Source organism: Salvelinus fontinalis, chromosome 14, assembly GCF_029448725.1.
Source record: "Salvelinus fontinalis isolate EN_2023a chromosome 14, ASM2944872v1, whole genome shotgun sequence".
NCBI lineage: Eukaryota > Metazoa > Chordata > Actinopteri > Salmoniformes > Salmonidae > Salvelinus > Salvelinus fontinalis.
In genome coordinates, this window is record NC_074678.1 from 50,248,736 (window position 1) to 50,273,044 (window position 24,309).

At 44.1% G+C, this 24,309-nt stretch overlaps 1 protein-coding gene across 1 annotated transcript; it reads right to left on the reverse strand.

The window, feature by feature from the left end:
- Window positions 1-22,286: 22,286 nt before the first annotated feature.
- Window positions 22,287-24,279, reverse strand: LOC129811077 (39S ribosomal protein L47, mitochondrial-like). Its single transcript, XM_055862228.1, has 7 exons — window positions 24,127-24,279; window positions 23,814-23,953; window positions 23,633-23,693; window positions 23,438-23,534; window positions 23,168-23,298; window positions 22,755-22,850; window positions 22,287-22,603 (listed from the first exon to the last, which is right to left on the reverse strand). Exons 1-7 carry the CDS (start codon window positions 24,255-24,257, stop codon window positions 22,492-22,494), a joined length of 768 nt encoding a protein of 255 aa, XP_055718203.1. The 5' UTR covers window positions 24,258-24,279; the 3' UTR covers window positions 22,287-22,491.
- Between the last annotated feature and the right edge of the window lie 30 nt (window positions 24,280-24,309).

Genomic DNA, 24,309 nt, shown 5'->3' on the forward strand with positions numbered 1-24,309 from the left:
ACTTAACATGGTCCACACATACTCGTACAGTCGTGAAGAGGGCTCGACAGTACCTCTGGAGGCTGAAAAGATTTGGCATGAGCCCTCAGATCCTCAAAGTTATACAGCTGCACCATTGACATCATCTTGAATGGCTGCAACACTGCTTGGTATGGCAACTGCACTGCCCTCGACCGCAAAGCCCTACAGAGGTTGGTGCGGACGGTCCAGTACATCCCAAATAATGGCCTGCCATTATTGGATGTGGAGGTCCTGGGCTGGCGTGGTTACATGTCTGCGGTTGTGAGGCCGGTTGGGTGTACTGCCAAATTCTCTAAAACTACTTTAGAGGCGGCTTATAGTAGCGCTCCCTCAAAACTTGAGACATCTGTTGTGGCATTGTGTTGTGAGACAAAACTGTACATTATAGAATGGCCTTTTATTGTCCCCAGCACAAGGTGCACCTGTGTAATGAGCTAACGGTTTAATCAGCGGTGTCATCAGGCGGTGTCAGAGGAAGGCCTGAACATTTTTTTTAAGACTTCAGCCACCCAAGCCATAGACTGTTCTCTCTACTACCGTCCGGCAAGCGATACCGGAGCATCGGGCCTCGGACCCACAGGGTCGGAGACAGTTTCTATCCCCAAGCCATAAGATGGCTAAATAGTTAATCAAATGGTTACCCGGACTATCTGTATTGACACTATTTTGCACTGACTATGCACACTCAAAAGACTCTACCCACACGCTGACACACACAAACCCACACACATGTACATACACTACAGTATATGCACACACATACACGTATACTGACGCCACACACACACACACACGCTGTGTTCCTTTCCCCATTTCATCCTTGAACGTATGGAGTCAGAAGCACTTTTGGCTGCTGCCAATGTTAGGACCTGTGGCTATCTTATCCTATCTGAAAATGTGGATGGTCCTAGTGGAAATTTCATCTTCTCAATTTTCTACCTGTGGATTGGAGGTCGTCAGGTTGAGAAGCAACCGGTCCATCTTCCTGTGTGTCTTCCGCCATCTTGTTCTCTCCCACCCCAGCAGCTTGCCTTTGTCTGAAAAAGGTGCGGGAAGTAAGTCCTCTGTGTGAAACAAGTCCTCAAATGATCGTGTTTCTTACAATTGGGCAGTCACTCTGAGCAGGTAACTCAGTGGGGATGGGAGTACCAGGTAAGGCAAAGTCCCATGCTGACTGTCTTGATTTTGAAAGTAGGTGTTGGAGAGATGGAGGAGCCTGAAGAAGAGGGCATTAGTTTATTTTGGCTGTCAGCACTCCTACAACGGACCATGCCAATATCCTTCAGCATGGATCCCAAGGGATTAGTGGTTGCTCAAATCTTTTCGGAGGACTTGATCTTAGGTAATAATTCATGCGGAATGTCCAGTTATCTTTTGCATAAGGTATAACACTGCTCCGGTTGACCCCAAGATGGCCGAGACTAGCTCTTTGTGATGCAGAACTGCTTTATAAAGGTTTGTATGTGCATATATTTTCTGAGGAACTCCTTCATCTTACATTGCAGACTGTGATAGATGTTACAAGCAACAGAACAGATCCTTTTCTCAGAAATCTGTCCAGTGGCGAGCTGGAAGGTGCCAGACGCCATGTCAGATGATTGGATGGTCTGAGTGAGCTCCTGCAGGTCTTTCACCATGGTTTGTATAATATCAGTAGAGGTGGTGGATGTACAGTAGATAAACTGGAGTATTTTTTATTTTTTTAAATGTACCTTTATTTATACAGGTTTTTTCTCATTGAGATATCTCTTTTTCAAGAGAGACTTGGTCCAATAGCAGCAGGGGGAACAAAGTTTCAGACCAAACAACTTACATACACTAGCACAACATTAAACAAAACTATAGACACACATACAGTACAACAATTACATATTACGTTAAAAAAAAGTCAGGAAAAATAAACTGCTGTTCTAAAAAGTATTACACTCTTCTATGATATTTACATCAATCAAGTGTTTAAACTCCACCAACGTGACTAGATCATCAAAACATTTTATGATCTGGAGAGATTTCCAGGACCACTGAGCAGAGTAACTAAAACCATGTGTTTGTTGGGGATCTTGACAAGATGTTCTTCAGCTGAGACCGAACACCACCTACCAACACGTTGACCTCAAGGAACACATCAGATTGTAATTAATTTGATATCTCGTCCTCACATGAGGTCAAAATTGTTGAAATGGCCTTTATTATTATTGGTCAGAAGAGCCTCGTCTGTTTCAGTTTCAGAAGTTTTGAACTCTTGCTGACACCCGTGTAGCGCCACTTCATGGTTCAAACTGGACAGGTCAGGTACACTCTTACTAGCTTGCCTCAAGTCTTGGCTTGTCAAACAAAGGTACTCCTCAGTCCCAAGACTTTTGAGTCCTCTGTGGGTGTATGGCTGGACATTCTGCTCTGCATGTCTGACCTCTTCTGGTGAATGGTGAGGTCCTTTGTCTTCTTGATGCTGTTATATAAACTAGTGGTAACAGACCAGATCCTGCTCTCTATTTCCAAGAGGTCAGGGTCTCTCGACTCTACTTCAATATGATGATTATTACTATATATCAATATTTGCGAATAAAGGCGTTTCCACCATCAGTTCTCGCATAATACATTTTACAGACACAAAAAGATCCCACCTGGTCTAGCATATTTTGTTTAGTCAACATTTCAAAAGTTTATAAACAAATTAGCTGTTTCCATCAAGCCTGTCGTGAATTTATTTTTATCCTACATGTACATTACTTGCATAAAAAGGTTGGATGGAAACCTGGTTAGTAACACACTTGTGGAACACCTGCAGAACTTGGTACAAACCTCTGAGGTAATCTTGTGAGTCACGCAATGTGTTGTGTGGTCCTCCCATAATCGGGAAAGTATGCAGTTTATTAGGCTACAGATGAAATCGGTTACAATGAACTTCAAAGAGTGGTGAAAGTGCATGGTGATGAGCTTGATGGTCCTTTCCAAAAAATATTGATGGTCTTATTCTGGTGACATCTTCAAAGGGGGAGACACTCTAGACCCAAACTGCTACAGACCTATATCCCTCCTACCCTGCCTTTCTAAGGTCTTCGAAAACCAAGCTAACAAACAGATTACCGACCATTTCGAATTCCACCATACCTTCTCCGCTATGCAATCTGGTTTCAGAGCTGGTCATGGGTGCACGTCAGCCACGCTCAAGGTCCTAAACGATATCATAACCGCCATCGATAAGATACAATACTGTACAGCCATATTCATCGACCTGGCCAAGGCTTTCGACTCTGTCAATCACCACATTCTTATTGGCAGACTCAACAGCCTTGGTTTCTCAATTGATTGCATCGCCAACTATTTGTCTGATAGAGTTCAGTGTGTCAAATCGGAGGTCCTGTTGTCCTGTACCTCTGGCAGTCTCTATGGGGGTGCCACAGGGTTCAATTCTCGGACCGACTCTCTTCTCTGTATACATCAATGATGTCGCTCTTGCTGCTGGTGATTCTCTGATCCACCTCTACGCAGACGACACCATATACTTATACTTATATACCGTATACTTCTGGCCCTTCTTTGGACACTGTGTTAACTAACCTCCAGACGAGCTTCAATGCATTACAACTCTCCTTCCGTGGCCTCCAACTGCTCTTAAATGCAAGTAAAACTAAATACATGCTCTTCAACCGATTGCTGCTCGCACCTGCCCGCTCGTCCAGCATCACTACTCTGAACGGTTCTGACCTAGAATATGTGGGCAACTACAAATACCTAGCTGTCTGGTTAGACTGTAAACTCTCCTTCCAGACTCACATTAAACATCTCCAATCCAAAATTAAATCTAAAATCGACTTTCTATTTCACAACAAAGCATCCTTCACTCATGCTGTCAAACATGCCCTCGTAAAACTGACCATCCTACCGATCCTCGACTTCGGCGATGTCATTTACAAAATAGCCTCCAACACTCTACTCAACAAATTGGATGCAGTCTATCACAGTGCCATTTGTTTTGTCACCAAAGCCCCATATACTACCCACCACTGCGACCTGTAAGCTCTCGTTGGCTGGCCCTCGTTTCATACTCGTCGCCAAACCCACTGGCTCCAGGTCATCTACAAGTCTTTGCTAGGTAAAGCCCCGACTTATCTCAGCTCACTGGTCACCATGGCAGCACCCACCGTAGCACGCGCTCCAGCAGGTATATCTTCATAGTCACCCCCAAAGCCTCTGCTTTTCCTTCCAGTTCTCTGCTGCCAATGACGGTAATGGACTGCAAAAATCTAGAAGCTGGAGACACATATCTCCCTCACTAGCTTTAAGCACCAGCTGTCAGAGCAGCTCACAGATCACTGCACCTGTACATAGCCCATCTGTAAATAATAACCCATCCAACTTCCTCATCCCCATACTGTATTTATTTATTTATCTTGCTCCTTTGCACCCCAGTATCTCTACTTGCTGCACATTCATCTTCTGCACATCTACCATTCCAGTGTTTAATTGCTATATTGTAATTACTTCGCCACCATGGCCTATTTATTGCCTTAACTCATTTGTACACAATGTATATAGACTTTTTTTCTACTGTATGTTTGTTTATTCCATGTGTAACTCTGTGTTGCTGTATGTGTCAAACTGCTTTGCTTTATCTTGGCCAGGTCGCAGTTGTAAATGAGGACTTGTTCTCAACTAGCCTACCTGGTTAAATAAAGGTGAAATAAAATAAATAATAAAACATGATGATCGATGCTTGGCTGCAGTTTGGCAAATAAAAATTATTTTGCCCATAATAATCTCATCATGTAGTAGGCTATACCTGTTTTTGTGACAAAACCAGTAGAGTTGAAAATGCGATGGAAACCCATAAAATGTTCATCTTTTTCAGTACATGGAAATTTAACCGCAGAAGTGTATATGTGCACTATGTCATCACGGACAGCCATTAATCCTCAACAATTAAATCGGATGGAAACATCTCTGGTGGGAAAATGCGGAATTTAGAATATTTCCATGGAAATCTATCGCCAATTGGATGGAAACCTAGCTGGTCAGCAAAAATATCCTTTAAAAAAATCAAATGTTATTTCATTGGTCACATACATATGGTTAACAGATGTTATTGCGAGTGAAGCAAAAAGCTTGTGCTTCTACTTCCGACAGTGAAGCAATATCTAACAATTCCACAACAACTACCTAATACACACTAATCTAAGTAAAGGAATGGAATAAGAAAATAAACATACAAATATATGGATGAGCAATGACTGAGTGGCATAGGCAAGATGCAACAGATGTATAAAATACAGTATATACTTATGAGATGAGTAATGCAAGACATGTAAACATTATTAAAGTGGCATTATTAAAGTGACTAGCGATCCATTTGTTAAAGTGGCCAATGATTTCAAGTCTGTATGTTGGCAGCAGCCTCATTATGATTGTGATGGCTGTTTAACAGTCTGATGGCCTTGAGATAGAAGCTGTTTTTCAATCTCTCGGTCCCAGCTTTGATGCACCTGTACTGACCTCGCCTTCTGGATGATAGCGGGGTGAACAGGCAGTGGCTCGAGTGGTTGTTGTCCTGGAGGGCATGTGGTTCGCCCCCGGTGATGCGTTGTGCAGACCGCACTATCCTCTGGAGAGTCTTGCGGTTAAGGGTGGTGCAGTTGCCCGTACCAGGTGGTGATACAGCCCGACAGGATGCTCTCGATTGTGCATCTGTAAAAGTTTGTGAGTGATTGAGATGACTAACCAAATTTCTTCAGCCTCCAGCCTCCTCACCACGCTATTTGTGTGGTGGACCATTTCAATTTGTCCGTGATGTGTATGCCGAGGAACTTAAAACTTTCCACCTTCTCCACTACGGTCCCGTCTATGTGGACAGGGTGGGGGTGCTCCCTCTGCTGTTTCCTGAAGTCCACGATCATCTCCTTTGTTTTGTTGACATTGAGTGAGAGGTTATTTTTCTGACACCACACTCCGAGGGCCGTCACCTCCTCCCTGTAGGCCGTCTCGTCGTTGTTGGTAATTAAGCCTGCCACTGTGGTATCTGTAAACTTGATGATTGACTTGGAAGTGTGCATGACCACGCAGTCATGGGTGAACAGGGAGTACAGGAGAGGGCTGAGAACGCACCCTTGAGGAGCCCCAGTGTTGAGGATCAGTGGGGTGGAGATGTTGTTTCCTACCTTCAGCACCTGGGGGCGGCCCGTCAGAAAGTCCATGACCCAGTTGCACAGGGCTGGGTCTTCTCGAGCTTAATGACGGGTTTGGAGGGTACTATGGTGTTAAATGCTGAGCTGTAGTAAATGAACAGCCTTCTTGCATAGGTATTCCTCTTGTCCAGATGGGATAGGGCAGTGTGCAGTGTGATGGCGATTGCATCGTCAGGGGACCTATTGGGGCGGTAAGCAAATTGGAGTGGGTCTAGGGTATCAGGTAGGGTGGGTGATATGATCCTTGACTAGTCTCTCAAAGCACTTCATGATGACAGAGGTGAGTGCTACGGGGCAATAGTCATTTAGCTCAGTTACCTTAGCTTTCTTGGGAACAGGAACAATGGTGGCCATCTAGAAGCATGTGGGCAGTAGACTGGGATAGGGATTGGTTGAATATGTCCGTAAACACACCAGACAGCTGGTCTGCGCATACTCTGAAGACGCGGCTAGGGATGCCGTCTGGTCCGGCGGCCTTGCGAGGGTTAACACTTTAAAATATTTTACTCATGTTAGCCACGGAGAAGGAGAGCCCACAGGCTTTGGTAGCGGGCCGTGTCAGTGGCACTGTACTGTTCTCAAAGCGAGCAAAGAAGTTGTTTAATTTTTCTGGGAGCAAGACGTCGGTGTCCATGGCGGGGCTGTTTATCTTTTTGTAATCCGTGATTGACTGTAGACCTTGCCACATACGTCTCGTGTTTGAGCCGTTTAATTGCGACTCTATACTGACGCTTTGCTTGTTTGATTGCCTTGCGGACGGAATAGCTACACTGTTTGTATTCATGTTTCCAGTCGCCTTGCCATGTTTAAAAGCGGTTTCTGGTTAGGAAATGTTTTAATAGTCAGAGTGGATCCCACATCTCCGATGCACTTGCTAATAAACTCGCTCACAGAGTCAGTGTATACATCAAAATTATTGTCCAAGGCTATGCGGAACATATCCCAGTCCACGTGATCAAAGCAATCTTGAAGCGTAGAATCCGATTGGTCAGACCAGCGTTGGATGGACCTGAGCACGGGCGTTTTCTGTTTTAGTGTTTGTCTGTAGCAGGGGAGCAATAAAATGGAGTCATGATCAGATTTGCCGAATGGAGGACAGGGGAGGGCTTTGTATGCATCGTGGAAGTTAGAGTAGCAGTGATCCAGAGTGCTACCAAATCGTGTCACGCATTCAATATGCTGATAGAATTTAGGAAGACTTTTTCTCAGATTAGCTTTGTTAAAATCCCCAGCTACAATAAATGCAGCCTCAGGATATATGGTTTCCAGTTTACATAGAGTCCAGTGAAGTTCTTTCAGGGCCATCACAGTATCTGCTTGGGGGGGATATACACGGCTGTGACTATAATCGAAGAGAATTCTCTAGGAAGATAATGCGGTCGGCATTTGATTGTAAGGAATTCTAGGTCAGGTGAACAAAAGGACTTGAGTTCCTGTATGTTGTTATGATTACACCACGAGTCGTTAATCATAAGGCATACACCCCCGCCTTTGTTACCAGAGAGATGTTTGTTGCTGTCGGCGCGAAGCATGAAGAAACCAGGTGGCTGTACCGACTCTGACAACATATCCAGAGTGAGCCATGTTTCCATGAAACAGAAAAAGTTACAATCTCTGAAAGGCAACTCGTGCCCTAATTTCGTTCACCTTGTTGTCTGGAGATTGGACATTGACTAGTGATATGCTCCACTCTGCTACTCAACCTGATGGCGTCACCATATTCCAAAAGGATCTAACAGCGGCTTCTGGTAAGAGTCGGGGGGAGGGGTAATGTTCCCTCATAAACAATTCCTGATGTACCGAAGTTGAAAAGCTTCTGTTCACCCAACCTGGAGTCCCTGATGCTAAAATGCTGACCCCACTATACGCTGAGGGAATTCACTTGCGTTATTATCATCAGAGCTGTGTACATACCACCGCTAGCAAACAACAACAACGGCACTCAGCAAAGTATACAAGATTAGCCAGCAAGAAACCCGCTTCTTCTTCGTTGGTATCATGGCGCTCGCACATTTTGTTTGTGCATGCCCCCACCTACTGTGTGGTAGCGTGTTCAATCACGTTACATTTGTGATACAAAACAAAATATCATTGCATCACCAACCAAACCTACACCTATTTACCACTTTAATAAAAATTGGAAAAAAAGAATAACTATTCGGCAATAAAATCTCCCATGTACTTCTCTGCAGCTGCCACCTACACTCAATATAAACCCACGACCCGATTCCACTACTTTGACCCTATCTGCTCCTGCACCATGCCAACGGCCTGGGAGGATGAGAAGCCACGATTAACTCGAAATGACACAACGACAAGGTTCCAGTTTAACAACGTTTACTAAACCGTATTAGCACACTACATGGTTGCCATTGCACTAAGGCCAGGTTCATCAACAATAAGACTGCTGCGCAGGCGCACTACAAACAGAGTGATAGCCCCGTAACAACAGAAACATCGGGACACTTAAAACATGAACCTAAGTCTCCCGCTTTTCTTTAAAGACAAATAAAACAGCCAACCACTCAACACACCTTGTCACTCTGAAGTCAAATCTCATATACCCAAATACTTCTCTGCAGCAGCCACCACAACATCTATTTTCTGTGATTGCCATTGCTATGAACGCCAAGACAACCTTACTGAAGCATAAATCACTCGTTGGCCTATCCCCCTAGGCTGGCACAAATCTACTACTCACTGGAATCCTCTTGGGATCCCTCACCCTCAACTTTCTTCACAGCCTCAGCATACAACTCCTTCGGCACTGCATTACTCTTACTCTGGCCACTTCAACCTGCCTCTCTCGCACTGGACACTTCCGATCCCCAGCAACGTGGGCACCCCTACAGTTGACACACAACTTTATCCACCGAAACTACACACTCCTCTGTCCCATGTCATTCTGCACTCTTCCCACATCTTGGAGTCTCCCTCCTACACACTGTTGCGACATGACAATAAACGTTGCACCTAAAACAATGCAGTGGATTCGGCACAAAAGGTCTAACAGGATAACTGATATATCCTAACATGACTTTGTCGGGTAGAGGCGGACTCAAAACTTAAAAGGACTGACGGGGACTCCTCTGTTTCACCATGCTCCCCACCAGGTCTGCGACGCACCAAACGGCGGGCGTCACAAACACCTGGAATTCTCAACCAATCGCTTCTGCTCCACACTTAACACTACCCCAGAAATAACTCATTTTTTCAATGGAGCCCTATTCCTAAGAGCAAAGCAAGAAACAGATCTTGACCCAAGTTGCGTGACACGGAGTTCCTGCTCCCTCTGATCAGAAGAAACACAAAGAAATATCACAAGTCCACTATCAATCAATCAATCAATCAATTTTATTTTATATAGCCCTTCGTACATCAGATAATATCTCGAAGTGCTGTACAGAAACCCAGCCTAAAACCCCAAACAGCTAGAATGCAGGTGTAGAAGCACGGTGGCTAGGAAAAACTCCCTAGAAAGGCCAAAACCTAGGAAGAAACCTAGAGAGGAACCAGGCTATGAGGGGTGGCCAGTCCTCTTCTGGCTGTGCCGGGTGGAGATTATAACAGAACTATGCCAAGATGTTCAAAAATGTTCATAAGTGACAAGCATGGCCAAATAATAATCATGAATAATTTTCAGTTGGCTTTTCATAGCTGATCATTAAGAGTTGAAAAACAACAGGTCTGGGACAGGTGGCGGTTCCATAACCGCAGGCAGAACAGCTGAAACTGGAATAGCAGCAAGGCCAGGCGGACTGGGGACAGCAAGGAGTCACCACGGGCGGCAGTCCCGACGCATGGTCCTAGGGCCCAGGTCCTCCGAGAGAAAGAAAGAGAGAAGGAGAAAATTAGAGAGAGCCAAGATTTTCAAAATGTTCATAAATGACAAGCATGGTCAAATAATAATCAGGAATAAATCTCAGTTGGCTTTTCATAGCCGATCATTAAGAGTTGAAAACAGCAGGTCTGGGACAGGTAGGGGTTCCATAACCCATGTCATTCTGCACTCTTCCCACATCTTGGAGTCTCCCTCCTACACACTGTTGCGACATGACCATAAACACAAATGGATCTGCCAAAAGGCACTTTCTCCAAAAATGTCACTCCTTCTGGACCAGATTCTTCTTTATGTCCAACGATTCAATGCTCGGCTTCCACCTCACTTAACTCGTCCCTCATTCACTTCCGTTTTCCTCCCAGAACTGGTCTGGCTCACAGCTCACTCTGTTTACACTTCACATCAATCTTCTTCAACACCCCAGCTCCATTTTTAATCGCCATTTTCCTCAGATTCAAATCCAACCTCTGCTTTCCTCATTCTCTTCAACCTTCCTTTTTCCCACCTCCATTCCTCCTCAGAAATCCAGGTTTCTGTGTCCCAATATTCATGTTCTTGTTCCATGATTCCTACTACAACAGCTCTGCCCCTCTCACCCGGAATAAATCTTTATTGTCACGGGTGACTTTAACAAAGCCTGTCTAAAAAACAAATATCAGATAATATCCCAAACATGTATCCTGCTCCACAAGATGATCTAGAGTGCTTGACCGTGTATAGACAAACTATATAGCCTTCCCCCACCTCCCATTTCGGCCAATCAGATCGCGTCTCTCTGTACCTACTCCCTGCCTACAACCAGAAACTCAAGAGGGAGCTACCAACACAGAGAATAGGGAGGCGCTGGACAGATGAGGCAGACTCAATGCTGTAGGATTGTTTCGAGAATACTGATTGAAATGTGTTAAAAGATTCATCCACCCATCACTTGGCAAAGCCCAACACTATGCATGCACGTTGTCTTAACCGCAACTGGATGGATCAATAAATAATTACTGTGGGAATTAATATCACATTGTTGCTTACTGAAACTCCCAGTCATCCAACCATTTTAAATAATTTAAAGCAATAGCCGTGTGTTATCAACGATGATTTCAGCACCATTTTGATTGGCTTTGAGACTAGGGTGGGGACTCTAGGTAAATCAATCAATGTCAGATTTTTGTTTTCACTGAATCTCTGTTTGAATATTTGGTTACAATTAGGCTGGTGGTAGATAATCTATGAATCAATCAAATGTATTTATAAACCCCTTTTTACATCAGCAGATGTCACAAAGTGCTATACAGAAACCCTGCCTAAAACACCAAACAGCAAGAAATGCAGATGTAGAAGCACACTGGCTAGGAAAAACTCCCTAGAAAGGCAGGAACCTAGGAAGAAACCTAGAGAGGAACCAGGCTCTGAGGGAAGGACACCAAAAAATGTCTGCAGCATTGAAGGTCCCCAAGAACACAGTAGTCTACATCATTCTTAAATGGAAGAAGTTTGGAACCACCAAGACTCTTCCTAGAGCTGGCCGCGCGGCCAAAATGAGCAATCGGGGGAGAAGCGCCTTGGTCAGGGAGGTGACCAAGAACCCGATGGTCACTCTGAAGGAGCTCCAGAGTTCTTTTTTTATTTAACTAGGCAAGTCAGTTAAGAACAAATTCTTATTTACAATGACGGCCTACCCTGGCCAAACCCGAATGGCCCTGGCCCAATTGTGCGCCGCCCTATGGGACTCCCAATCACGGCCAGTTGTGATACAGCCTGGAATTGAACCAGGGTTTGTAGTGACGCCTCTAGCACTGAGATGCAGTGCCTTAGACCGCTGCGCCACTCGGGAGCCCCCGCGTCACTCAGGAGCCCCCAAACGTCCTAGTCTTGTTGTTTAATGTCCTCTAGGGACATCTCAAATGCAGCAGAGGGGGTAAAGCCCAGGGATGATCTCTCAAAACTGAAACAAATGACTATGTGAACTGAACCATTTATTTGAATGGACCAATCCCTTCTCTTGGTTTTCTCTAGTATTATTCTCTAGTATTATTATCAGCGGTATAAAAAGACATATGTAGAGCACAAGTAGTAGCTACTTTCTGAAGGTCAACAGTAACACCCCAAAATATATTTTTTACAAACCCAGTCCTCAGACATCTTTGTGTTTCCAAAATAGTGTAAGCAATTACCCATTTTTAACCACCTTAAAAGATGTAAAAAAAAAACAGAAGCCCTATAGCAGTTGTCAAGGCTGACACACATAGAAACGCTGAGCTCCTAGCCTAATTCAGGACGACTTTATCATGTTTGACCAATATGCAATAGTCTTTTTGTCTGTAATGTCTTTTTCGTTGTGTTGGACCCCAGGAAGACTAACTGTCGCCATTGGCGTCGGCTAATGGGGATCCCAATAAAATACAATATAAAGATATGCATGATCTCAAGCATAAACATGTTTTCTTATATTTAAAATGATAATTTTCCTATTTCCCCCCAAAGACAACCCTAGATGTCATCGCTCAACAGAAAAGGGAACAAAGAAGTCACTTACACAAACAAACCATAACAGAAGGGGTTTCAAACTGGTTCTGAATGTGTCCACTGTATGTCAGCAAAGGAACTAGAAAGGGACCTAAAAGACACCCACCATGGATGCCCACTAGATTTGCCTCAGAAAAGACAAACTAAAAGAAAAAACACACAAGAACATAGGATAGGGAGTTACAAAGAATACGGACCAATCTAAACAGGTGAGAACACGAGATTCAGGCTTTGTTGGCTACCTAAAGAGAAAGCTCTAACATGAGGCATAGCTCTGCCAACATCAGTTTTTCTCACTGATGCATTCTTCTTCTGTGGATATTATATGGGTTTGGCAACTAACTTTAAGGTGATTACCGCCACCAACGGGACTGGAGTGTGGACCAGAGACAGTTGAAGGTCTAAATCCTACCCAATATTCTTGTCTTCCTAAGGAAAGGAAATACATAATTAAATATTACATCCCCTGAAAATGTCCCCAGCAGTTCACTTCATCCTGGCTCTTCAAACCCCATTACTCAAATGTAATAACAATCGCTTCCCCCCCCCATCCCCCATGTTTCACTGAAATAGAGCATGTTGGGCCTCCCGGGTGGCGCAGTGGTCTAGGGCACTGCATCGCAGTGCTAACTGCGCCACCAGAGTCTCTGGGTTCGCGCCCAGGCTCTGTCGCAGCCGACCGGGAGGTCCGTGGGGCGACGCACAATTGGCATAGCGTCGTCCGGGGTAGGGAGGGTTTGGCCGGTAGGGATATCCTTGTCTCATCGCGCTCCAGCGACCCCTGTGGCGGGCCGGGCGCAGTGCGCGCCAACCAAGGGGGCCAGGTACACGGTGTTTCCTCCGACACATTGGTGCGGCTGGCTTCCGGGTTGGAGGCGCGCTGTGTTAAGAAGCAGTACGGCTGGTTGGGTTGTGCTTCAGGGGACGCATGGCTTTCGACCTTCGTCTCTCCCGAGCCCGTACGGGAGTTGTAGCGATGAGACAAGGTAGTAATTACTAGCGATTGGATACCACGAAAATTGGGGAGAAAATGGGATAAAAATTATAAAAAAAAGATTTTTTTTTTTTTTAGAAAAAAACAAAATTGAAAAAAAAGAAATAGAGCATGTTTCACTGTCTCCTGACAATGATCACACCTCCCAGTCAGATGTTTCCCCACAAATTACAATGTACAATTGAGCCTTGTGTGTTCCAGTCTCAGCTTTGTGATTATACTTTTCTCCCTTCTCTCTCGGCCTCAGGACCTCCCAGCCGCCACTTTTTCCTGGATCTTATACAGGTGTCGTCCCTTTCTCTCCCTGTTCCACAACTCTTGCCATTTGTTTTTAACCACTGTTCTTATTAACCCCTTGGCTTCTGCTTGACTGATTGACAACTCCATCTCAACGTTAAGATGTTTAATAGCCCGTTTGGCGACAACACCCACCTCCTTATTCTCCTCTACTCCAACATGAGCTGGAACCCAGAGGAATTTCTCAAAGGCCCCCATGTGTTTCACCCTATACAAGCAACGCAAAAACCTCATACACTACATCCTGTCTGCTCTGAGACACAAATTCATTTAAACGCATCAGTGCTGCACAGGAGTCAGAGCAGATGACTACCCTGTCTGGCCTCATCTCTTCCACCCACTCTGCAGACAATAGTATTGTCAACAACTCCATTGTGTAAACAGATCAATTATTCGTTGCTCTTTTTGTCACTGTCACCTTAAAACTCAGAAACACTCAAATCTGCACCTGTCCTGCCTGTTTTAGGGTCCTTAGATCCATCTGTGAATATATTCAAGAAAGCATAGTATTGTGAAGCAATCCTAGATTTATCAGTGGCTGAGGGAGAAACCAAGGTGGGATAGCAGGAAGAGCCAGAGGGGCTAAGCTCCCTTACAAACAACCCCATCTCTCTCACCATGCCATTGCCTTTCCACCCAAAGCTTGTATTCAGATTTCGTTCATGTTCCGAGCACTCTTGGAGTACCTTTTTTTTGTAGGGTGTGTAACCGTATGTCCTTGTCTTCTTAACTTTAACGCCACCTCTCCCAACTTGACCTCCATTGCTGCCACCAGAGGGGTCCTGAGGTCTCCACAACATAGTATATTCTTAGGGCTTGGGCCTGGATTACATCTAATTTATATTGCTATATATTGCATTTTCAACGGCATTCTATCTGACCCCATTCCTGACAAGCAATGCATCACATTCAATATTTTCTTTCCCTTGACAACTACTCTGTTAATATGCTCTGCCCATGTCATTTGAGTGTCAAATCAGACCCCCAGGAACCTAAATCCTCCCACCCTCTCCAGTTTCCTTCCATACAACTTCAAGTATATTTCCTCCCCAACCTTCCATCTAGAAAAAAATCTGTTTTCTGAACTGAAAACTTGAAGCCTCACCTGTGGGGCCATTGCTCAACTTCACTAATCACTTCTTGAAAATTTCTGGCTGTATGGGTAATCTTTGTACGTCTCTTCCACAGTGCCCCATCATGCGCAAACAATGACCCCCCAATATCAGGTCTCACATGAGAATACATCGTCAATCAGAATGGAAAACAACAAAGGACTAATGACACTTCTCTGGGGGGTACCGTTATCTACCTCATAGCTTTCTGACACAGAGCTCCCCACCCTCAGTTATTCATCGCCCAAAAATAAAATCCTTTATCCAGTTAAAAACCATTCCTTCAACCCCCATGTTATCCAGCGTGATAAGTAGGCCTTCGTTCCACATCGAATCATAAGCCTTCTCTACATCAAAGAAAATGGCTACCACCACCACCTTATTTGCCTGTGCCTTCCGTATGACTTGACTCAAGGCACAGTACAGGATCCGTTGTTCCTCTTCCTTTCCTGAGCCCACTTTGATCTGGTGACATTAGTCCTCTACTCTCCAGAAAGTAAGTCAGCCTTTCCATTATCATCCTTTCCATAACTTTCCATACATGATGTGTAAACGCCATCAGCCTAGGCTGGTGACTTGAACAATTGAGGAGGATGGGAGACCCATGGTACAGGCACGTAACGCACGGAGAAATCGTCAAAGACTAATTATTTTAACCGAAAGCATTGATTAAATACATGTATAGTACAATATTAAGGAGAATGGGAATGAGAGGGCTACTTACACCGTGTGGGAAAGGGATCACAGCAGTCATTGAATGAGGGTATGAGGCATGAGTTTAGGTGTTCAGAGACTTGACCAGTGCAGGACAGGATTTGACTGGGAAGACAAAAAACAATAACACTAAACACTACATAGTTAGACAAAAGAGCTAAGAATGAGTTAGTCCAAGCAAGGAGTAAAATCATTGATGTGTAATAATGTGAGTGTGTATGTGATTGACTCTACATACAGGAATGAGAGAAAATGTATAGGGGTACTCACAGTGCCTGGAGGGGAGACATTCAATGTGCCAGTGGATGAGTGCACACATGAGTCGTGGCTTTAGTTCGTGTCAGGACATAGTTGACAAAGGTAGTGGAGTGGAGTAGTCATCCCCTCTTAAATCGGGGAACAGGAGAGGGACTTAGCTGTAAATACAAATAGCAGATACATTCCATTACAGCTGCGCCATCGTAGGTTTGGACAACGAGTTTCTCTATGGACTTAAACTCAGACATCTCAAAATTCATAAAGTCAAAGTTCGATATGTTCAGCAAGTAAAGCATCGTGACATGCAATTACCTCTAGAAGCTCCTTGTAGTTGCCCTTGTCGGAGGAACTTTCCATCTCCTCGTGTCCTCTAAAAGCAAATTCTTGCATGCCCAAAAACACAGGCAAGGCCAGCAATACAGGCGGCTTGGTGAAAGGCTCCATGTTAACCAGCTATACTTTTGATACCAGGTGGTATTGATCGCCCTCACCGTTTCATCCTTCTTCATGAAACTGATCTCAGGCAGATGTCGACTTTCACTTTTAATTCGCACCTTTTCCGTGTACCCCAGAAACTGAAAGTCCACAACATTTTCGGCAGTGTTGGCCATTCTACCATTCTGGCGCAGAAAAATGCACACTCGCGCTGGTAGCTAGCTAGCTACTGAAGTTAGCAAGGTACATTTTAATAAATTGCACTGGATACAAAAATAAAGTTCTAAAACCAAGAAAACTATTTATAATATACCTCCTCAGTCTCCTGTAATTTGAAAAACTAATTTGAATTGAATAATATCAAAAACATGCTCAACTATCACTTTTCACTCTTAATCTTTATCCAATGTCAGCAAGCTTCTCAACAAAAAGAACCCCGTAATGCTCTGTGGCACAATCCCAATACAACTCAATAGGTTCATTCTCTGATCCTAATACTATGATTGGATGGACAACATGTCAGTTCATACTACAAAAGCTTTGATTGGTTAGAGGACATCCTCCGGAAGTGGTCATTATTACCATGTAGGTCTATGGAAAGGGGTGAGGCCTACAAGCCTCCTAGGTTATGTATTGAAGTCAATAAACCCATTGGAGGATGGAAGCTAGCTTGTCCTCCGGCTGCACCATGGTGCTACCCCAGACAGTGCTGTTACAGTTACTATAGACCTTCATTGCAAAAAAGTGTTATTTCATCAATTATTTGGTGACATATGAATATATTTAATATAGTTTTATCTAAAAAGGATAACTGTTTCACTATTTTCATTTTTATGAAATTTCACTGAGGATGGTCCTCCCCTTCCTCCTCTGAGCAGTCTCCACTGCGGCCTATAGCTTGAAGGACTAGTAGGGTCTTTCCCTGGTTTCCGTATCAGCAACACTACAGCCTGCTTCCAACTTCATGGCAGTTTCCCTTCCTGCCACACCTTATCGTAAAGGCCCAATACTTTCCCAATACTTCATTGAGAAATGGTAGCCTCAGGATCACAGTACACTTGAAAAGCAACGAACACTCAGTCTCAAAAACTCACTCAGAAACCTCAGAAACACACACACACACACACACACACACACACACACACACACACACACACACACACACACACACACACACACACACACACACACACACACACACACACACACACACACACACACACACACACACACACACACACACACACACACACACACACACACACACACACACACAATAATTAAATCTTCTTCAAAGGACAACAGAAAACACACCTCTTTTAACAGGTAAATTGGACACACCTGAGTGTCGTTAATGTCTCTAGGACGGTCTCTGCCGCCCTCTAGTGAAAGGTGGAACCATGACAGAATCAGGTTCTGGTAATTATGGGACCTTTTTAAACATTCCGTAAGCCCTGTTCATACACTTCACTGCTTCTCTACACTCTTCAGTCCACCAGGGAACTGCTTTACTCTTTCTCCCCCTGTACACATAGGAATCACCTCACTTGCTCCTCTTACAACATCAATCACTGTTTCCATATCTGAATTGAGATCAACCTGAGGGCTCCTGTTCACTCAACTCATGAAACTGACCCCACTCCACTTTCCCAAATATACATCTTCTCAATCCAATTCCTACTGAATCTTCCACCCTCAATCCTACAATACACCTGATAGGATAGTTATCACTACCCCCTGTAGATTCCTCCAAAACCTCCCAACTACATCTGCCTGCCATTGAACTTGAGATCAAAGTAAGATCCAGAGCAGATTCATCTCCAGTTACTGGGTCAATCCTGGTTCCTCGGCCGTGATTAAGACTCACAAGACCTTTCTCATCCATTAGTTCCTTGTCCATTTACATCAGGCTCCCCAGAGCATGGGTCCTATCTTGACTTTCTAGATTCCCAAGGGCCATCAACTCTATTCTCTTACACAGGTTGTAAAAGTTGACTATTACCATATTCCCCACTCCACTCCAAACCACTCCTCTACCACTACATACTCCTGTTTAACTCCCTCTTCTTAACACCTAAATGGGTTCCCTGGCTTTATAAAGGTAGCACACCCTCATCCTCCCCCTGCCACCCTAGCTCTACGGACTGCAACATAACCTTGTAAAATATAGAGTAGGTTTAAGCCATGTCTCCTGGTGACATAACATGTCAGGTTTGGCTGGTAACTCCTCATGAAACTGTCTGAACTCTTGCCCATTAGCCATAAACCTTCTGGCATACCATTAATACCATTATGAAAATGAACCAATGCATGATTCCTGGCTGGACTGATTCTCAATCTTATTGAGGTCATCCTGTACAATGTCCCATGTCAGTCCTGTGATCCCAAGATACCTCACTGCCTCCTCCACTATGATCTGTATCTTCTTACTCTTCGATTGTAATTTTTCTGTGCATCCAAAGATTACCTAGCTTGAATAAATGCTTGGAGGTAAGGATGACAGCAGTGGTGGAACATTCTTCCCCCTAAAGTCAGGACAGAGTAGTCCCTGCCCATCTTCCTAAAACGTCTGAAACCCTAACTTTTTGAATAGTAAATAACTCTCAAGGCGCCCCCCCCAAAAAGGCACTTGTATTTTCCTTCTAGCACTGACTTTGCTGATAAATAACGTTATTTTGTTGAGGGAAAATGTACTTTTGTGATGTGTTGTTGTCTTGCCTAGCTATCTTAAGATGAATGCACTAATTGTAAGTCGCTCTGGATAAGAGCGTCTGCTTAGTGACTAAAACGTAAATGCATACTTCACCCCAAATCAGAAACCTAGCATCAAATCCTTATGGAAAAAATGAAGTAGACCCAAATCCAAATTCAGAAGTTGTAAGCCTATGCCTACTATTTGACCAATATGCATGTGGCCCACTTTTCAGTTAACATGATCATGTTTTCTTTCACTTTAAATTAACCAAAGCAAAATTATCCCTTGCCTATCTCCTTCAAAAGAAGCTGCATGGCTATAGAAATAACAACTATATAAATAATAGCATTCAAATACATTATTCCATACCTTATTGTTTTCCTTTTTCATCAGTAGTTCTGGTCAGGTGAAGCAGATGCTAAACTACAGGACTGTTTTGCTATCACAGACTGGAACATGTTCCGGGATTCTTCCGATGGCATTGAGGAGTACACCACATCAGTCACTGGCTTTATCAATAAGTGCATCGAGGACGTCGTCCCCACAGTGACTGTACGCACATACCCCAACCAGAAGCCATGGATCACAGGCAACATTTGCACTGAGCTAAAGGGTAGAGCTGCCGCTTTCAAGGTGCGGGACTCTAACCTAGAAGCTTATAAGAAATCCTGCTATGCCCTCAGATGAACCATCAAACAGGCAAAGCGTCAATACAGGGCTAAGATTGAATCGTACTACACCGGCTCCGACACTTGTCTTATGTGGCAGGGCTTGCAAACTATTATGGACTACAAAGGGAAGCACAGCCGCGAACTGCCCAGTGACACGAGCCTACCAGACGAGATAAATCACTTCTATGCTCGCTTCAAGGCAAGCAACACTGAGGCATGCATGAGAGCATCAGCTGTTCCGGACGACTGTGTGATCACGCTCTCAGTAGCCGACGTGAGTAAGACAACATTCACAAGGCTGCAGGGCCAGACGGATTACCAGGACGTGTGCTCCGGAAACAAACATGTTTCAAGTAGACCACCATAGTCCCTGTGCCCAAGAACACGAAGGCAACCTGCCTAAATGACTATAGACCCGTAGCACTCACGTCCATAGCCATGAAGTGCTTTGAAAAGCTGGCAATGGCTCACATCAACACCATTATCCCAGAAACCTAGACCCACTCCAGTTTGCATACTGCCCAAACAGATCCACAAATGATGCAATCTCTATTGCACCTCCACACTGCCCTTTCCCACCAAGACAAAAGGAACACCTATGTGAGAATGCTATTCATTGACTACAGCTCAGCGTTCAACACTATAGTACCCTTAAAGCTCATCACTAAGCTAAGGATCCTGGGACTAAACACCTCCCTCTGCAACTGGATCCTGGACTTCCTGACTGTCCGCTCCCAGGTGGTGAGGGTAGGTAGCAACACATCCGCCACGCTGATCCTCAACACTGGAGCCCCTCGGGGGTGCATGCTCAGTCCCCTCCTGTACTCCCTGTTCACCCACGACTGCATGGCCAGGCACGACTCCAATACCATCATTAAGTTTGCAGACGACACAACAGTGGTAGGCCTGATCACCGACAACGACGAGACAGCCTATAGGGAGGAGGTCAGAGACCTGGCCGGGTGGTGCCAGAATATCAACCCATCCCTCAACTTAACCAAGACAAAGGAGATGATTGTGGACTACAGGAACAGGAGGACCGAGCATGCCCCCATTCTCATCGATGGGGCTGTAGTGGAGCAGGTTGAGAGCTTCAAGTTCCTTGGTGTCCACATCACCAACAAACTAGAATGGTCCAAACACACCAAGACAGTCATGAAGAGGGCACGACAAAGCATATTCCCCCTCAGGAAACTAAAAAGATTTGGCATGGGTCCTCAGATCCTCAAAAGGATCTATAGCTGCAACATCGAGAGTTTCCTGACTGGTTGCATCACTGCCTGGTACGGCAATTGCTTGGCCTCCGACCGCAAGGGTAGTGCGTACGGCCCAGTACATCACTGGGGCTAAGCTGTCTGCCATCCAGGACCTCTACACCAGGCTGTGTAAGAGGAAGGCCCTAAAATTTGTCAAAGACCCCAGCCACCCCAGTCATAGACTGATCTCTCTACTATCGCATGGCAAGCGGTACCGGAGTGCCAAGTCTAGGACAAAAAGGCTTCTCAACAGTTTTTACCCCCAAGCCATAAGACTTCTGAACAGGTAATCAAATGGCTACCCGGACTATTTGCATTGTGTTCCCCCCCAACTCCTCCTTTACACTCCTGCTACTCTCTGTTTATCATATATGCATTGTCACTTTAACTGTTAAATTTGATTTATTTGATTTGAACTGTACATTAATCTACATACTACCTCCATTGGCCCGACCAACCAGTGCCCCCGCACATTGGCTAACCAGGCTATCTGCATTGTGTCCCACCACCCACCAACTCCTCTTTTACACTACTGCTACTCTGTTTATCATATATGCATAGTCACTTTAACCATATGTACACGTACATTCTACCTCAATCAGCCCTACTAACCGGTGCCTGTATATAGCCTCGCTACTGTTGTTTTTATTTCTTTACTTACCTAATGTTCACCTAATACCTTTTATAGCACTGTTGGTTAGAGCCTGCAAGTAAGAATTTCACTGTAAGTTCTACTACACCTGTTGTATTCGGCACACATGACAAATAAACTTTTATTTGATTTAGTTGTGGTCATTATTTCCAGATCAAATGGACTACCGTGCTACACACACACATTTAACTGTCTGTTTTTATTACGTCATCAGCTACATCACAAAGCCAGCTGGTTAATTGTCCCTGTTAACTACATTAAATTCTATTCATAAGAAGTCCAAAACAAACCTATTCTAATGTTTCTATATCACTGGCTTATAGTGGTTTCACCATTGACCATTCCTGGAACGGAAGTTCAAGATTTGTCTTGGCGTAATGTCGATAACAAGTGTTGAAGGTGTACAACTCAAACTTTGATGTTAGACAATGTTTACTTTCATAATTAGTTTTTGCCAAACTTGTCTGAGCAATCACCATAGACAATAATGTTCAGAATACCTGCAGTGACAATTGCTGGTATATCAGAATATTTATTTACCTACAATTTATTGTTGGAGCAATCTTTCGACTTAATTAAAATTGTTTATGTTCAAGGACATATTTTGAATTCTGTGGTTTAAAATATGGCACAAACAGTGTCTGTATATCACTTTAATAGGAATAGCCATTAACAAGGCATCACGATAAAGAGGAAGACACAAATGCCAGTTTACCAACACAAAAAAGTACATTCAATAAAAGCTGATGACAGACATGTTTATGCAAAAAACAGGGGATACAGTCACATGCTCCAATGTGAATTGCAGGAGGGAGAATGATGTTTCTTGGTCAATGAAGGTCTTCATGATGACTGGGCCTTCATTTGGGGAAACTTCTCCTGGAGTGCAGTTTGTTCTTCTCTCTCTTTGTTCTGTATCCTGGTCTTAGCACGGAGGTGTTTCTCTAGACGAAGCCTGGAAAAAAGAAAGACAACTTGTGACAACAGACGATTGATTGCATTTGCCCTTCTGAAGGTGTTATGCAAGATGTGATATGGTTAAGTGCTCTGCTTGGAGGTACTCATACTGTACGGTTATAAACTAATGCACGAACGATGTTCCTTACCTTATGTGGGGGGTGACAAATAAGGGTGTGTAGAAACGTTTGCGTTTGTATCTCTTGTTCATGTACCAAGGAAGGGCATGCTCCCTAAACCGGTACCTAGAAAAACATTTAAGATCACAGAGTTAGCAATGACAATCAATCTTACCATTCGACACATGTGAAGTAACACTGAATATTTTAGGGAAACTGCCTTTGTTTGCTTCGAGCAGGTAATTCCTCTCCCCCGATAGTTTTCCAAAGACGGTTCAACAAAACTTCACTCAATCAATGCCAGGCTAACATGCTACATTTTGAAAATTTGCTTAAAAATTGAATGGGAAACAAGGCCAGTAAGGTAAACGCAACATTTGGCTATTGCGGAAGGAGATACTTCTATGTATCATAGTGGTGTATTGTGTATGGAAGCTACGTACCAGTAGACCCGTCCAAAGACGTCCTTTCTCCAGGCCCCAGGTCTTGCTCTCTCCTGGCCTGTCTGGAGCAGGCGGAGGGCGTCTTCTCTCTCCTTCACCACTGTGTCTAGTCTCTTCATGGACCTTTCGATCTGAAGAGATAAGGGTTGTCTCAATTTCTGTGTGTGGACTGGGGTAGACGGTCACTAAATGACTGTGCTCTACTAGGAATATCTCAATGTTAAATATTAATGAACCTGGTCAGAAAGCATAGGCCTATGTCATATTTACCTTCTTTAGGCGCTCTGGACTTGGCATCTGAATTCTTTGCCTTTTGGACTCCTGCTCAATGGTAAGCAGCATGTTCTTCTCTTTCAGGAGCACATACCTGTGAGAACAGTGAAAACAAGATTTTCACCATTTAGTTTATGGACATTCATTCTGGAGGTCAGTGGTCTTCATTCAATGTCAACCTTCACTACTTGCCAGAGCTTATGTAAGTCTTCATTACTTTTCGTCCTTAGTTGCTTGGCAGTCCATGGTGCTCCTACAATCAAATCATTAAAATAATACATGTTACACTCAGCTACTTACCAGTCCTTTTGAAGGAAATCATAAAAAAAACGTTGCTTTGGTGATCAGTAGATATACTTGCAAAAAGTCTTACCTGACTTCACTGTTGCCTCTCCCCAGTTTTCAGGTATGTCGAAAAACTCCTCAAGTCCTCTTCTGCTGATGGTAGTGTGCAGAGGCCGACACTGGCCAACATGACAGGGCCAATTTGAGCTCAAAAGTGGATACGTTAACCTAACAAAGAGGGGAAGACAGCAGATTCAGGTACTGAATGGTAATCTATTCAGCAGCCTCCTCGCCAGTCGCCATTTCATTATTTCTCTGTGCCATGATTATGAAAGGTTAGTTACTAAGGTTCTGAAGCTAACGAACTAACGTTACGGTTATATTCTGTATTTGATTCTTACCTATCAGGATAAGACTGAGATTTAGTCAAAGTGAGAGCAGACGGTTGGGCGACTAACGATGTAGAAATCCTAAAAGCGTTTTGAAACTGTCTGCAAAGTGTCAAAACGCGTCCTGCTGAGGTCGCCGCCATCTTTCCTATAATTCCCTACCCAGAATGCATCATAAAAATAAATAAAACAAAA